Below are 16,713 nucleotides of genomic sequence, written 5' to 3'. Positions count from 1 at the left end.
TGGGTGAATAAATAATAATAAAAAAGATTATCCAAGACCGAAGATGAGAAACGAATTCTTCCATTATCGATCTTATTCTTTCTTATTTTTCTTTAGCCTGCTGTCCTCCACTGCTGGATAAAGGCCTCTCCCGTATCATTACATTGTTTCGGTCTCTTGCTGTTTGCAGCCAGTTTATACCCCCCACAGCGGCTATGTCGTCGGACCATATTTTTTGAGGTCTTCCGACGCCTTTTTTATTCTCCTTAGATCTCTAGCTAGGATTTGTTCTGCGTACTGCCAGGGTTTTTGAAAATACTCGCGTGCTGAGAACTCTTTATAACTCCTTGGTGCGAAGTAGACTCGAGAGTGGCTCGATGATTTGGGGGCCACACGAGCTTAAGTACTCTCTTATGGTAGAGAAAGTCCAAAAGAAGTTTTTGAGGTATCTCTACATGAGAGAGTACGGCTATTATCCTTGGCTCTACCCGACCCAGTTTCTCCAGGGTATGCTTGGCTACAATAGTTTAGAGACTAGAAGGAATGTGTATTTGATTACGCATTTTTATCGATTGTTGCGCGGTATGATCGATAATCCTGAAATTATCCAGAGCATTGGTCTGTATGTTCCCGATAGTTACCTAAGACAGCGTCGGCATAGATTGTTTCACATTCCTATACACAGGACCAACCTGCCGATGGTTATGCCTGTAGGAAGAGCTACCGCTATGTTGAACAATATCACATTGGATATTGATCTGTTCCATGTGTCCGAAGGAGTTTTCCGAAGCGGGATTCTTCTACACCTTTAAGTCTTATTGCTTACTTTTATTATAATATATACGCCTTGAATATTGTTTGTTATGTATATATAATTTTTTTATTAAATAAATTGAATTGAAAAATAAATTGAATTGAATTGAATCTCCATCTCAAAATTTAAGTGGTCCATCTTATGGAGTCCTGTCTTGCAACATGTTCCACCCATTGCCACTTGAGTCTTGCCACGCGATCCATGATATCCGCTATTTTGGTTCTTTTCCCGATATCTTCATTTCTTATTTTATCCCTCAGGCTTAAACCAAGCATGGATCTTTCCATGGATTGCTGTGTGCATTTGAGCTTCTCTGCATTTCTTTTTGTCAGAGCCATGGCTCCACTTTCGAAATATGCACATAAATAAAAATAATTTGAATGTAATTATTTTTGTACTTCTTTTCAATTCAAAACTATTTTTGGGTAAGTTCAAGTCTAGTCTTGTGTTGGGTTTGAGAATAGGAACAAAGCCATGATAGAGTGGGTTCGACCTAAAAACGCCGACTCAAAAGTCAGCCACCCTGTGGTACCTTACCCGTCTCTTATAACCAATTTTTTTCTTACATATCGTAGTCAGTTGTACAGGAGAAAGTGACCAACTACCAAAACGTAAAATGTTCAGGAGGGCCATTTAAGTCACTTTTGCTTGGCAAGAAAGTAAACATCAATGCAGTTATTCATTTTTAACAAGTCAATATATTATACCTCCAAGTTTAAAATCCTTTGGGATTTTGTTCAGGGCAATATTAAGCTAGTAGGATATCAAATAGTCAATGATCACATTTTTGTAAAAACAATGCACTTGGTCACTTTCTCCTGTATGACAACGATATAATTATATGTAATTATGTTTGTGCTTGACAAATAAATAACACAATAGAAATGGTATTTTGTAATATTATATTCATCTAGTAGGTAGATGATGTCGTGTATTTGGGTAGTATGTTTTCTAGGGATGGAAAGATTGATAAAGACATAGAAAAGAGAGTGAATGCTGGGAACAAAGTGAACGGTGCACTGAAATCAGTTATGGCAAATAAAAATCTATCAGCGGAAGCTAAACTGGCAGTGCACAACGGAGTCCTGGTTCCAACTCTAATGTATGGAAGTGAAACATGGAGTTGGCAAAAGCAGGATGAAAGTAGACTGAATGCAGTCGAAATGCGATCTCTCAGAAGAATGTGCGACAAAACGATGTATGATAGATGTGCAAATAGTGAAATAAGGAAGGAATGCAAAGCTGAGATAAGCATTATCGATAAAATTAAGAAAGGTGTGTTGAGATGGTTTGGACATGTGGAACGAATGAGTGACGAAAGAACGGTAAAACAAATTTATGAGGCGAATGTTAGCGGGAAAAGAAGCAGAGGAAGACCGAGAAAAACATGGCACGATCAGGTATGCCAAATACTTGAAAGTGGTCAGGTTAGGAGTCGTAACAATCGGCGGGTATGTATGAGGAGATGCATGAACGTGGAAGAGGCGAAGAATGTTTGCAAGGACAGAGTGGTGTGGCGCTCTATTCTCTCTGCCTACCCCTGCGGGAAGCGGCGTGATGGTTAGTTAGTTAGTTAGTTAGTTAATATTATATTGTTAGTGATGAGAGTGTTATTGTATTATTTTTTGACATTTCATCAAAGATGAAGAAGAATATGGAAGTCTGGGCATTTACGGGGCTTACGACCGTCATAGGCTGGTTTGAGTGATCACTTTACACACGTGTAACATTCACCAATTCTACCCATTATTGACAACCACACTACTCAAATTCTTGGAAGTTCTATATATATGAACCAATTTAGAAACTTTGTTCTTGAATCACTAGAACTTCACTAGAGACATCTATTGGTGAGATGTAAAGAAGCTTTTTTATTAAGCAGAAACTCTTATATAGAGTGTTATTGTATTGCAGGTGTATTCCTGATTCCTTACTTCATCATATTGGTGGTGTGCGGGATCCCTATGCTCTTCATGGAGTTAGCTGTTGGCCAGTTTACAGGCCGTGGCCCGATCGGGGCCTTTGGGCAAATTTGCCCATTATTTAAAGGTATTGCTCATTATTTAGGTTTATAATATATTATAATCAATCCGCCTCCGTTGTGTAATGGTCAGCACGCTCGGATACCGTTCTGGAGGTCCCGGGTTCGATTCCCAGGGGGGGTCAAATAAATATAAGCGATTTTTCACTCTAATATTTATTCAATATTACCCTGGACTGGTACCTGAAGCGGAGGGCTGATCACCTTTCCTTTGTGTGTTAACGATCAAGATAACACTGTGTTTATATAATGCAGTGCCCTATGCACCATTGGGGTGCATAGGGCACTGCATTATATAAGGCATCAATACATTATTTGTCTCATAACAAAGCATTAGCTTGTTTATTGTCCGCCTCCGTGGTGTAATGGTTAGCGTATTTAGCTATCGTGCTGGAGGTGGAGATCCCGGGTTCGAGTCCCAGGGGGAGGTGAAAATAAATATCAGTGATTTTACACTCTAATATTTATTTAATATTACCCTGGACGAAGGCGAGGCAAGCGCAGGAGTGATCACCTTACCTTCACGTAAGTAACAATCGAGATAACACTGCATCAATATGATGCAGTGTCCTATGAACCATTAGGTGTGGATAAGGGCTAGAAGAAGACTTGTTTGTTACATCAAGCAAAGTGATCAGTCTACACTTCTGGTATGCGGTAGTGGATGCTTACCACTACACTTCAGGAGCAGATATCATTATTTTGTATTTATTTATTTATATTATAATGTAATTAAAAAATTTATTGAAAATTACTCAGGTTCTTTTAATTATCAAAATATTTTTCTGTTTTGCTTGCACAAACACAAGAGGAAAGTTTAACACATCAGGTAAAAAAAATATATACATCACAGTAAAAATACGGAATTGTAAACACGTGCCAACTTCTAAAATATTTCATATTCGAAGCTGTATTTCATATTAGGAGTTTACTTGGGCTTACATCAAATAAAAACCACATTAAAAAAATCTTGCAATATAGTTAGTATGTGCTCAGATATCTCATAGTTGTGATTAAAAGGCATCTTTTTAAATCCATTATTACTTGCAGTACACTGCTAATTTTATAGGTCTCTAGTAGTGTTTTTTTGCCTATATATATCAAAGGACACTTCAAAAAGTATACAGAGGTATGTACAATGAGTGGTAATGATTTAAATTTATTTTCTCATATCATTGTGACGCCTTTTAGGCTTAACTGTCCCGCAGTTGTCTGTCGAATCGATGGTCAGCCGCTAACCAAAATCATACATAGCATCTGTATGTACTCTCATACATCCGATTCATTAAACAGCCGCTTAACTAAAACTCTAGGTTGTGAATTAGTAAATTAATGTTATGGACAGATTAAAGATGAACATGTATTCTGTGGCAGTTACTGCAGAGTGTCTGCGAAAAATTTTAGGCGTGCGATGGTTTGACTTTGTGAGTAATGAAGAGATAAGGCGTAGGACGCAGCAAATCTTAGTCACAACTGTCGTCAAGAAAAGGCGATTCAATTGGCTTAGCCATGTGCTCCGCATACCTCCCGAGAGCCTTTATCAAGCTTGCCTCTTTTACAAGGCATCAGGCTCGCGCCGCCCAGGACGACCACTGCTGACAATTTGTCGGCAGTTCTCGTTTACACAAAGAGAGCTGGTGGCCGACAGAAAAGCCTGGAGATTCTGTGGACTCCATATGCTCCGCATAGGGAGCGGATATGGTTTTATAATAATAATGTATTCTGTTCCAGGTGCGGGTCTTGCCAGTGTAGTTATATCCTTCCTAATGTCCACGTACTATTGCGTGATAATAGCGTACGCAATATACTATTTCTTCGCCTCCTTCAAGTCCGATATGCCCTGGTCGGACTGCACTAACCGATGGAATACGCCCGACTGCTGGATGCCCGAGAGGCTGGAACATAACATCAGTCGACCTGAGCTTTCGAGGACGCCTTCTGAAGAATTTTTCGAGTATGTGTCTAGATATTTATCAAAAAATTGAGTTGATATACCCATTGAATGCTATCCAACCTTACTACATATATGATCTCAGAATGCATGTAATTGGTGTCATTGAGTTTCATAATGCCATTGGTGACAGAGATCGAATCGCAGTCTTATTAAAGGGCTATATTTAAGTTCTGTGAGAAAAAGCATTGCCGTGCATTTTAACTATAGTCTACTCCATTTTGTTCTACTGAATTCATATGTATAAACAAATACCACTTCCCATGCTCAATGCATTTGCAAATTTAAACCAATATGAACTACTATAAATAATTGAAACAGTGATTGCTTACATTCTGTATACCTTCGAAATGGGATAGAGGATAAATGAATATTTATTTAATTATTCAAATGTACATTGGGAGACTTATTGATATGAAGCAGTATCTTCTGACCTAACGAAAACACTACTGAGTATGGTCAAGGTTTGCGCCTTATTAAATTCCATGCCATACAGTACGATTGATTCAGAAATTACTTAATCATTCAATTAATGATTCTGTAAATAAATAATAGGAAGTAGGATCATGATGAGGGGGAGAAGATCTAAAAAGATAGAAATGATATGATAGACAGTTAGGATAAATGGTAATGTTACAGATGCTTCGTGAAGGTTATCAGAGTAGATGCATTTTTCACATTGTTTAGTAAGTTATAATACTGAACTGCAATCCGATATTGTCAAAACAATTTAGATTATAGTCTTATTCTTTGCTATTAGTATGTTTTTTCAACCCTAATCTCTGAGAAGTTGGTGAATTGATATATGAAATATCCCATTTTGAAAATGATCTTTGTTATCGAGAAATAATATTTTATTCTTCATGTATAATTGTGATTTCAGGCATAAAGTACTGAAAGTAAGTCAAGGGATACAGTTTCCCGGAGAATTAAGATGGGAACTCGTTGCTTGCCTCCTTTGTGCCTGGATGCTGGTTTACTTTGCCATTTGGAAAAGTATCAAATCGTCAGCCAAGGTGAGGTACTTCACGGCGACTCTGCCGTTCCTGCTCATCATCATCTTCCTGGGCAGATCGCTGACTCTCGAAGGAGCCGACAAGGGCTTGAGGTTTTTCTTCAAACCCAACTGGGCTCTGCTGGGCGACGCTAAAGTAAGTCTGATCGGGATGTGTAACAATGACTGCGTAAGATCACCTCCTGTAACATCGCAATACTTTAAAATAGACTTTATTTCCAGGTGTGGATCAATGCCGTTGCCCAGAATTTCAACTCGATAGGGATCGCCTTCGGATCTATGATCTCGTTCGCTAGTTACAACCGATTTCACAACAACTTCCTGCACGACACTCTGGCGGTGTCGTTTGTGAATGCGATCACCAGTTTGCTCGTTGGAATTTTTACATTCGCAACGATTGGAAACATCGCTTTGGAACAAAATTTGAGTGTTGAAGATGTTATCAGCGATGGTAAGTTGTATTTTACAAGAAATCCTGAGATTTTATGCCTTCACTTACACAAATCATGTATTGTATATTATAAAGCAAAGTAAGATTACATTGAACAATACCTCGTATTCATTTTGAGAAAAAAAATGATATTTTACATTGTAAGCATATTACATTTCAGTATTCAATCTTGCAAATATGCTAAATGTTTAACTTTAGTTTAAGGAAAGAACAACCATAACAAGTTTCATCTTATTTTACAAACTTTTTTTTTCAGGCCCAGGTCTGATATTTGTGGTGTATCCTCAAGCCATAGCGAAGATGCCAGCTTCTCAGTTATGGGCAGTCTTATTCTTCTTCATGCTGTTGTGTTTAGGATTGAACAGCCAGGTAATTCATCATAGTAGCACTCCGAGTAACATTCGGTAGACCTTTATGACTAGAGTAACCCTGAATGAGGTCTGAAGTAGTCAACGAGTTGAAATAATATAAAAAACCGATAATTGTTGATGCGAGTCTTCATTCCGTTCCTGAAAACTATTAATATAAACAATTGACAGCAGAGTATGACAACATTATGAAATGAGTTAAAATAGTTCACATCAATTATAAGCTTTTGTGATAAGATATGTCCACCATTGTAGTATAGTTAGCACGTTTGGCTACCATGCTGAAGATCCCAGGTTCAATTTCCAGAAGGTGAAAATAAATATTACTGATTTTTTACTCTAATATTTATTTAACCTTTTAACCGCGTTAACTTTGTGCCTAAGACGCCCGTGCGCGGCGGTATTTCGCCGTTTTTTAAATGATTACTTTTATCATGTATTTAGTTAAGAAACGATTTATTTTCCTAAACAAAAGCGTTCAACGGGATTCATTGTGCCTTTTTGGTACTCTATATTACACTTGTGTCACATTATTCTTGAAATATATCGAAATATAAACAAATTAGATCGTAACATCAAAGCACGCGTGTGTCACTCTTACCCACTGGCGATGCGTAGCGTCGAGAGTGAGACAGATATAGGGCATGATTATGGCGCGGACTAATTACCGACCGCAAGAAAAATCAGGGATCTGTTCTTTTATTTATCCTTGTGATGTTACAAATTATTAGTCAGATATATCAACAGATGTCATAAGGCCAAGGATTGACGTATTATTTTATCCAAAGTTCCTCACCATGAAAAAATCCCTCTAAGTTGAACTGAGGTTCGAAACTTGGAGCAATGTAAAAACGCAAACGCTTATGTCAGCCGCGTATGGGGCATGTTTTGTTAAAACACATACGGTTATGCGAGCCGCGTGGATCCGGTTAAAAATACCTTTGATTGGTGGTACCTTGCCTTTGTGTGATCAATAAAACACTTTATATATGTGATTTATTTTATTTTATTTATTTATTGTGTTTAATTTATAACATAGGTCATGGTAAATATAATGATTACTGATACAATATTTCAGTTATGATTTATGAGGGAGAGTAAAACTATATTTTAAATTAAAATATGTAGTCATTGTAGTTTATAGGTAAAACAATAAGTTGATTTAAAGTCTACTTATTGTTAATATTAAAAATATCTAATATTAAAAAAGTAGATAGGAGTTATTATCAGTATTAATCCTTTTTTTACTCACACTATATCTGACTGTGAGTAGTTTCACATTTGCAATTTCGAATAAGTAAAAAGGTGGCAAGATCAATAATGCATTATTTGAAGAGCATAACAACACTATATTTAACCTGCGATCCTACATGACGTTTGGGGAACAATAATATTATGCATGTGGTTGACATTTATGCATTAAACAGAGTATATGAATTTACAAAATGTGCGAAAGCAACCGTGTTTGGGTATTAGGTATTTTCAGTATTATATCTTGTACTGAAGTGCAGTATTACAATGTTGGTATTTATCTTGTTTCAGTTTGCGATAGTTGAAGTCGTTGTGACATCGATACAAGATGGATTCCCCAAGTGGATTAAGAAGAGGCTTGTGTACCACGAGCTGCTAGTTTTAATTATTTGCTGCGTTTCATTCCTGTTTGGTTTACCTAATATAGTGCAAGTGAGTAATACCATTCAATAAGAAATTTAAAAAAAAGTAATAATATAAGTTTAAAAACAAGAAAAACCTTAAAACTGTTGTGTGGAAGCTAAACGTGGACTATCAATAAGGCAGATGGGGCTGGCTGGAGGCGTTTGAGATGTAGTTCTACAGGCGGATATTGGGGATTCATTGGTCAGAACATGTAGAGAACCACGAGGTATTAAGCATGGCTGGGGAGTCTATATGCTTACTATACAAAGCAACACAACAGCAAGCCAAATGGATAGGCCATAATATATGACACCCAGGCCTGCTTCTTATGATTATAGAAGGCATGTGCAATGGCACAAACTACAGAGGACAACACCGCTTAACCTACATGGACCAAATTATCTCCGACATGCGATACAGCGGGTACACCGAGTTGAAGAGACGGGTGGAGACTGACCATGAGGTCAGTCTCCACCCGTCTCTTTCATAAGAAGCAGACCAATCATCACACAGATTCCCACGAAGAAGAAGTAATACCAAACTCAAAATCACACAAAGCGTTTTCCCTAATACTTAAAATAAATCAGATTATTAATTTTTTTTTTATTTTTATAAAATACATATTTAAATAATACAAAATAGTTAGTAAATATACAAAACATTTCAAATATAACGTTTCTACCTCTCTAATAAAGTAGATACTTGTGTTTAGAGAGGGAGTTCGTTTTACAATTATTATTTTTTTTAAAACAAAGTAAATTAGAACAAAGTAAATAAATAAAAAAATCCTTGGTATGGAGTCTAGGTAAGGGTGAGTCTTATATGTTTTTACATGTATTATAAGCGTCATTGGCAGTAATTTGCTCAAAATTTCCGACGCAAAGTCCTGTACACTATCAAGTACTTTATAATTTTTGTTCATTGATTATTTTAGTCAAATTTATTATATTCTTTTCAGGGTGGAATATATTATTTCCAATTAATCGACCACTATGCGGCTTCCATATCTATCACGTATCTTGCCTTCTTCGAAATTATTGGCATCACTTGGTTCTACGGAGTAAAGAGGCTATCGAGAGATGTCAAGCTGATGACTGGACGGACTCCGTCGCTCTACTTCCGCTCTTGTTGGCTGGTGGCTGCACCTTTATTACTATTTGTAAGTGCTCTCCTAAAATTACAAACAAGAAAGTTTTGGTTGTAATGTTTGATACCTTCATTTAAAAGAACGCCCTTTATAAGTGAATTTGACTATCAAGTTAATACCATGTCAATTCAATGAGGTACCGTATCCGCCATTTGGGTGTTTATAAGGGTCAAAGAAGAAGAAGGTTGTAAGTCTTTCAACCTCTGGGTCAATCTTCATTCTCGACAACATAATTCCCTCCAAACGTTCTCTATTACTTTGAGTCATTGTCCATATCTCCAAGCTGTTTAACACTATACCGTAGAACGAGGCTACTCGAACTTTGTGTTACTTGAGCCCAGTACAAAAAAGAGATTTAAAGCTGTATTTGGTCTACAATAATGAACGTATTGTGACAATAAGTGTCACCTGTCAGGGAAACTGTCCTGTTAGTAGAGAGCGGGAGACGCTTATAAGCATTGTTTGCTTACTTTTGGTAGAAGCCGAGAGATGCAAAAAATTATTGTTCAGATCGTAAATGGGTTTAGGGTTACTTATGACTAGTATGCGACTCTAATTAGTATACTAATTCGGTTTGGGGCTGATGAAAAACTGCCCGACAACAATGTGTTAAGATCAGTATTTAATGAGTACCTCCCCCCCTTAATTCTTTTATTTGATATGTTCATCTTGTGGGAGACCATCCACCAGCTTCTCCTTGTTCTTTCTAGCAATATGTCCGATGACTGATATATGATTTATCGAAGGCATAACAATATAATTATAGTTTTAATTTTTCAAAAGTAAAGGCCTCAAAGGATGAATTGGGAACAATCCACGATTGATTGAAATTGTTTGTTATCCGCAGTCAGTTTGGGTGTTCAGCTTGATAGACTACGAGCCCCCCACATACCACAACGGAGACTATCACTACCCGGGCTGGGCCGAGGCTCTGGGCTGGATCTACGCCTCCATCTCTCTCATCTGCATCCCCGCCTACGCCATTGTCACCATCACCAGGGCTGAGGGCAACACCTTCCGAGAGGTAAGGAACTATTTGTTCTCAGGTACTACTTGGATGTTTAACCAAGATATTGCATCACATTGATGAGTCAGGTTATGGTTTTGTGGAAGTGTCACTGACCTATCTGAGATCTGTGGTTCAATCCTCCACTCTTTTTAACACACTTAGGACGGGAAAGCTATTTTTACCCATTTGGTCGATGCTTAAGGACAGGTAGGGTATTTTTACCCTCTGCGCCGGCCTCATTTCAAAGTCAGAAAATAAGGAATTAGGTATTTACTGTTTTTTTATATAATTATTATGTATCAATCTCTATGTAAAGATCTAAACTAAAGGTACACAACTATCAAATCTCGTCTCCAGCGGCCCGCAGGCGTAAAAAACACCCATCCAAAATGTATTAATACTTTATTTATTGTTTCGGCATTAACTTTGTGGTAAGACATGTTACAATGATTAAAGAAAACACTTGTTTTTATACAGACCTGAATGATGGAAGTTTAACTTCTGAAACATGTAGTCTATAATAAAACTCAAGTGGTAAAAAACAAGTGTTTTCTTTAATCATTGTGTTAATACTTCTTAATAAAATTCAAACATTACATACAATTTATGTATTAATCTAAAAATTAAACGCCAAATCAATAAATAAATTACATCCAAATGTAAATGTGTTTTAGAAAAATATTTTACGATGATATTAAATGTGGCAAATACCCAAAAAACAATGGGGATGTGTAGAAAAATAATTGAAAGATTTCTTTGTATATTTTTAAATGTTTCTTTAAAAAATGTTTTTGTTACAGAAACTGAAAAACTCGATAAAACCAGCGTTTGAATGTAAGATATGCAAGATGCATAATTGCGAACACCTGGAGGACAGTGTGTCCATGACGGGGAATGTGATCCTCACTCCGATCCTGGGGATGCGCGACCAGAACGGCATCCCCGCGGCCACCGTGCTTCCCGCCCAACCCAACCACATCCCCAACGCCACCTAGACCTGACGGCTCACACTGCCATAGCAATACATTGTGATATTTCTCATAGCAATAAAAATATATTATGGGAACCAAACTACTTTTACGATATTCAAATGCGCGTATTTATATAATATTATGTAACTTTTGTTGGAATTTGTTATTATTATACATATATAAGTAAGCTTTAAGGTTTGTTTTGGCACTTCGGCCCAAGATTATTGTGTTTTACAACTTTGAGTTTGGAAAAAATAGCCACAGCACTTAAATTACTGTTGCTAGGTCCTCGTAATAGGTTGTCCGCAGAGTTCTATCGTATTTAGTTCAGTAAATTAGTCCGCCTCCGTAGTGTAATGGTCAGCACGCTCGGCTACCATTCTGGAGGTCCCGGGTTCGATTCCCAAGGGGGGTAAAATAAATATAAGTGATTTTTTCACTGTCATATTTATTCAATATTACCCTGGACTGGTACCTGAAGCGGAGGCCTGATCACCTTTCCTTCATGTGTAAACAATCAAGATAACACTGTGTTTATATGACGCAGTGCCCTATGCACCATTGGGGTGCGGATAAGGGTTTTATTATTATTTTATTAAATTAGTGAGGTTGTACAACAGGCAATTGGCAAATCATTTTGAGGGTGGCTTCTGATAATAAAAATATATGGTAACCAGTCAAACCTCCATCGGCATATAGAAAACCTTATATCAAGTATTGATTATTCTGTATTCACCCTACAAACAAAGTCAGAGTTTCTCACCTATATAAGAGTTTGAAGTTACGCAAGTGTTTATGTGTCCATTTATTCCCTAACTGAGAACTTTATTATCATGGTTTAAAATAAAACCGACTTGGTTTATAATAAACATGTACTATCAAGTATTAAATTGACCTTTATTCATAAAGCAATCTCTGATCAACGGCTGCTGTGAAAAAAATATGAAATTCCCTTAATATTGTCTATTCCCTCAAAGTATAGATGTGCCTAATGAGTTATCTATAATTTTTTAGCTACCCGATTGAAATAGTATTTGTTACTTTTCCACGGTTTATATTTCTTTCCAGCTCAAGTATTCGATGTCAAATTAGTAAATATGATAAGAGCTAGAAAAACACAATACACAACGAAATTTCACCAAATAAGTGACAATTTCTTCTGAAAAAGTTATTACGTAATTCTGTTTTTTTTCTTCAAAGTACATATGCTCTTCTAGGCTAATATCTCTGGAATGGATTTTGACTAACCATATGTAGAAGGGATTAAAAAAAAGTATTGCATCTCACCCAAATACTGCAGACTTTCATACTGGTACATTTTTGCCTTGTTAAATTTTGTACAGAAAATAGCATATTTAAAATATTTGTCCACTGACATCTGCATCAGTACTAAATGACTATTCTCATTTAGCCCTACTATTATTTCAAAGAAATAAGCAAAACAAAATGATCGTTATAATACCCATGTACCCTGTTTCAACTTGCCTAAACTGCATATATGAAAATACGACAGAAGTTTTCCGATGGCTTAATATAATACATATCGCTGGTTTAATGACAAAGGGCCACAACGCAAAAAAAATTAACTCTTTATTCCAAAAATGGCTTCTTAATCATCAACATTTTCATATTCGAAAGATACCCATGATTCTAGCGTTAGAAATGTACATTTCTTAGTCTTTTTTGAAAATAAAAATGTTGACAATTTAGATACCATTTTTGGAATAAAGAGTTTAATGTTTTTTGCGTTGTGGCCCTTTGGCATTTCACAAGCGATATGTACAGATGTGATTATATTTGCAAACACATATTTATTTTGCGACATTTACATTGCCAAATTATGTAAAATAGTTGTAAAACCATTAAATTTGAATGTTTAATATAAGTATGATTGCTACACTTCATTTATTACTTTAAAAAAAAAAACAATAATAATTAATAAGCATAAACGATGGGAACGTACATAATACATTCCAGTACTAGTCCAGTTTGTTTGAAATGTAGTATTCTAGAGATAATTGAAATTATAATTTAAGTAGTTAAGTATCATGCTCAATTGTGTTACCGCCACATTAAAAAACATATAAACCTGTCGGCGAGTGAGTTCTTGGGAACTAAATTGTATCCGAGGAGTAAATTCGTGTGAACTGTAATCCGAAAAATGAATTTTAAAAAAAAAATCACAAAATAGATTAACCAGAAATAAACTTATATTGTCAATAAAAATGTGCTAATAAATTCATGAATTCAAATATGCTAAAACTAATGCCAGATTTTAATATTTTTTCAACCATGGATGTTGTCAAAACAAAAAATTTTAAATAGATTTTTTTTGGATTAAATTGTAATATGCATATTTTTTCCTGTCAAAATTTGGCCCCCTTTACTGGAGCTTTCTAAAGAAATCTCCTGTATTTTCAATGTACTATTGAAATATATATAATGTAATATTCAACATGATTAATAAATTTAAAAAAGTCTATTATTATGATTACCAGTTAAAATCACATAGTTAAATTCTATATATACATATTAAATAATTATTTCATTAAAATTTGAATGTTGAAGTCGGTATTACAGATAACTGCCATACCGATTTTACAATTCAAATTACAGTTCAAGAAATTAAGCGAAAGATATTACTATAAGTCTTATTTTTTATAGATGAAATTTGATAGTCTGTAAATTATAAGCCCAAATGTAACATACCCCTTTGGGACTGATTATTTTTGGATGATAAGGTTCCTTCATACTCTCAGACAGGTTTAATTGTAACTAAAAAGCCTACTGTTTTATTTATATTCATGAAACTTCATACATATTGAAATATTTTTATCAATAGTAAAAAAATAATAATAATAAGTATTTTAAACATGTGTTGAAAGTTCATGGCATACATACTGTTTATGTGTATAGTATAAATGTATTTTTATTTTTGTGTTTATGTAAAATCCACTCTTCCCAAATCTACACATTTCAGAAATAGACTTTTTTATATGCCCGGGAGGGCAGATATAAAATTTGAAACTTTATTCAACCACGCATGGATTTTCAAGGATCTTCATATTTGTATTGTGCTTAATGTAATATGTAACATGATTAATAAATTTAAACCATTTTCAAGGATCTTCATATTTGTATTGTGCTTAATGTAATATGTAACATGATTAATAAATTTAAATAAATATAACCCAGAGGTTATAATGTAATTAATGTTTAATTAGTAAATACCACTATTTCTTAAAATCTACTGTGACACGTGTTTGGATGCATTCCGCATCATTTTCAAACACCGTATGTTTGAAAATGATGCGGTGTTTGAAAATTACTTACGGTGTTTGAAAATGATGCGGAATGCATCGAAACACGTGTCACAGTAGATTTTAAGAAATAGTGATATTTACTAAGTAAAACATTAATTAAAAATGGATAAATTTTACCACAAAGTTACTGCCGAATCAATTAATGAAAGTTATTTATTTTGTCTTATGTAAAGCATGCCAAATTGTATACATATTTTTTGCAAAGTTAATTTATATATTTTAAAAAGATATTGTATTTTTACGTACACAACAATACAAATGAGACACTTTGATAACAATGCTTTGAGAGCTTTGTATTTTCATTTCTGATTTTTGTTTTTTCTAGTAAAAATTGCCAAAACTCGCATCACATTAATATTTTAATATAAACAGCCGTTCCAGTGCATTCTGTGACCAAAAAAACACTTGTACAAATAATTTTGAGTACATTATTAGGAAGAAGTGGATTCTATTCAGACTAATAAAAAATATAAATAGCATATTTTATTGTATAAAATTTGAAGAGCTGTGTTTCAAGCATAATAAATTTTACATTCCACAATTACATTTATTACACAATATTTTTGTATATATATTTACAAGTTATTATAATGATTGAGAAATTATTATGTTTAGAAAGATTTATTTTTCTCCATATTAAAGTTTAAGGTATTGATACTCAATAGCTTTGACTTTTCTTATTTTAATTTCTAAATGACCTTAAAATGCAGTTTTGCATTCGTATAATCGTTTCTAAGATACAGAAAGCTACTTCTAAAAAGGCAAGCTATAATTATATGTTTTATCATAAAGATACAGAAAAGAAAATTAAATTATTTAAAAATATATTTATATATGATCACTATTTCTATATCGCTCATTCCTTTCAACAACGTCATATTTAAAAAATCGACAATTATCAGTTATGCATGTTTATGAAATGCCCAGAAAATGTACTATATCCCAGCAAAAGCGGCATATTTCAAACTTAATATTTACCCGCTACAGGGCAGAAAGTGTTGTTTTTGCATTTTGACGAAAAGGTATTGTTTAATTATTTTTTTAAATATAATGAATATTTTTCAAATGGAGCAAAAACATTCAGGTTTTACCTAAAAAGATCTGTTGCACAGTAAAAAGTTCAATAAGTGGCTTGATATTTTTAATACATTTTATTATATCTTTAAACTTTAAAAACAATCTCTTGAAAAATCAAGTTTTTTTATATATGAAGTTGTTGAAAGGAGTGAGCGATATTTGTACTATGATCGTAAGCTACAAAACACAATTTTACAAAAAGATTTGAACATACAATTATTTCCCATATATTTGTACAAAGTTGTCGAGCGGCAAAGAAAAACGAAAATATAATTGTCAATTTGTGGTTTACAATAGTATAAAAAATTATTATAGTATTGAAAATTACATACGATATATGAAATGTGAAATTTTGAAGAGAACATAAAAAGTGAGTAATTGAATTTTTTCTTCACCACCCGCAACATTGCTTTAAAGTAAGACAATTATGTATTTAATACATATATTTTTATTTTATCAAATCGTCGAAAGTATGTGAAATATCAAATTTTTAAACTCTTTGTTTCGATTGTCTTTTGGTATTATTATTATAAAATAAAATTTAAAAAATTACGATGGTTAAATGATTTTTTTTTAAATTACAGTATTTTTATCCTGACATAAAAAATAAAACAACAAAAAATTTCAGAGCAAATGTAAATATTTTTAGTTTATAAAAACATTTGTTTCAAAATAAGACAACACAAAATAAATTAAATTGTTTTTATTTACGCTGACATAAAAAAATGCATATTCATTATATTTTTTAAACCTAAACAAGCAGACGAATGTCTTTTAAATTCAAACTATATTTTGTTATTCTGTTATAATGAAGAGAATTGTATAATTGTATACATGACTAAAAACGCCTTTGCAAAATATTGATGGTGTTGTTCGATCCAATATGTAATAATTTTTTAAATTAATCTTAT

At 34.1% G+C, this 16,713-nt stretch overlaps 1 protein-coding gene across 2 annotated transcripts in view; it reads left to right on the top strand.

Annotated features, from left to right (window-relative positions):
• Positions 1–16,684, top strand: part of ine (solute carrier family 6 member inebriated) — a 70,302-nt gene extending 53,618 nt beyond the window's left edge. The window contains exons 3-12 of one of the 2 annotated variants that reach the window (XR_015837954.1): positions 2,708–2,842; positions 4,566–4,788; positions 5,669–5,936; positions 6,023–6,251; positions 6,508–6,620; positions 8,162–8,302; positions 9,234–9,434; positions 10,270–10,446; positions 11,232–12,951; positions 13,133–16,684. Coding sequence is in view for 1 of the 2 variants with exons in the window: in XM_088264460.1 (XP_088120586.1) it covers positions 2,708–2,842; positions 4,566–4,788; positions 5,669–5,936; positions 6,023–6,251; positions 6,508–6,620; positions 8,162–8,302; positions 9,234–9,434; positions 10,270–10,446; positions 11,232–11,426 (1,682 nt within the window). In the remaining variant the exon portion in view is untranslated. Of the gene's footprint in view, positions 1–2,707; positions 2,843–4,565; positions 4,789–5,668; positions 5,937–6,022; positions 6,252–6,507; positions 6,621–8,161; positions 8,303–9,233; positions 9,435–10,269; positions 10,447–11,231 lie in introns of both variants that reach the window. The other variant, XM_088264460.1, reaches the window with a different exon arrangement.
• Positions 16,685–16,713: the final 29 nt, after the last annotated feature.

This window comes from Brachycentrus maculatus, unplaced genomic scaffold, assembly GCF_059751285.1.
Source record: "Brachycentrus maculatus isolate JH-2025_06_01 unplaced genomic scaffold, ASM5975128v1 h1tg000227l, whole genome shotgun sequence".
In the NCBI taxonomy this organism is placed as follows: domain Eukaryota; kingdom Metazoa; phylum Arthropoda; class Insecta; order Trichoptera; family Brachycentridae; genus Brachycentrus; species Brachycentrus maculatus.
Note: the sequence above shows the minus strand (reverse complement) of the source record. Positions and strands in the feature narration are given on the sequence as shown.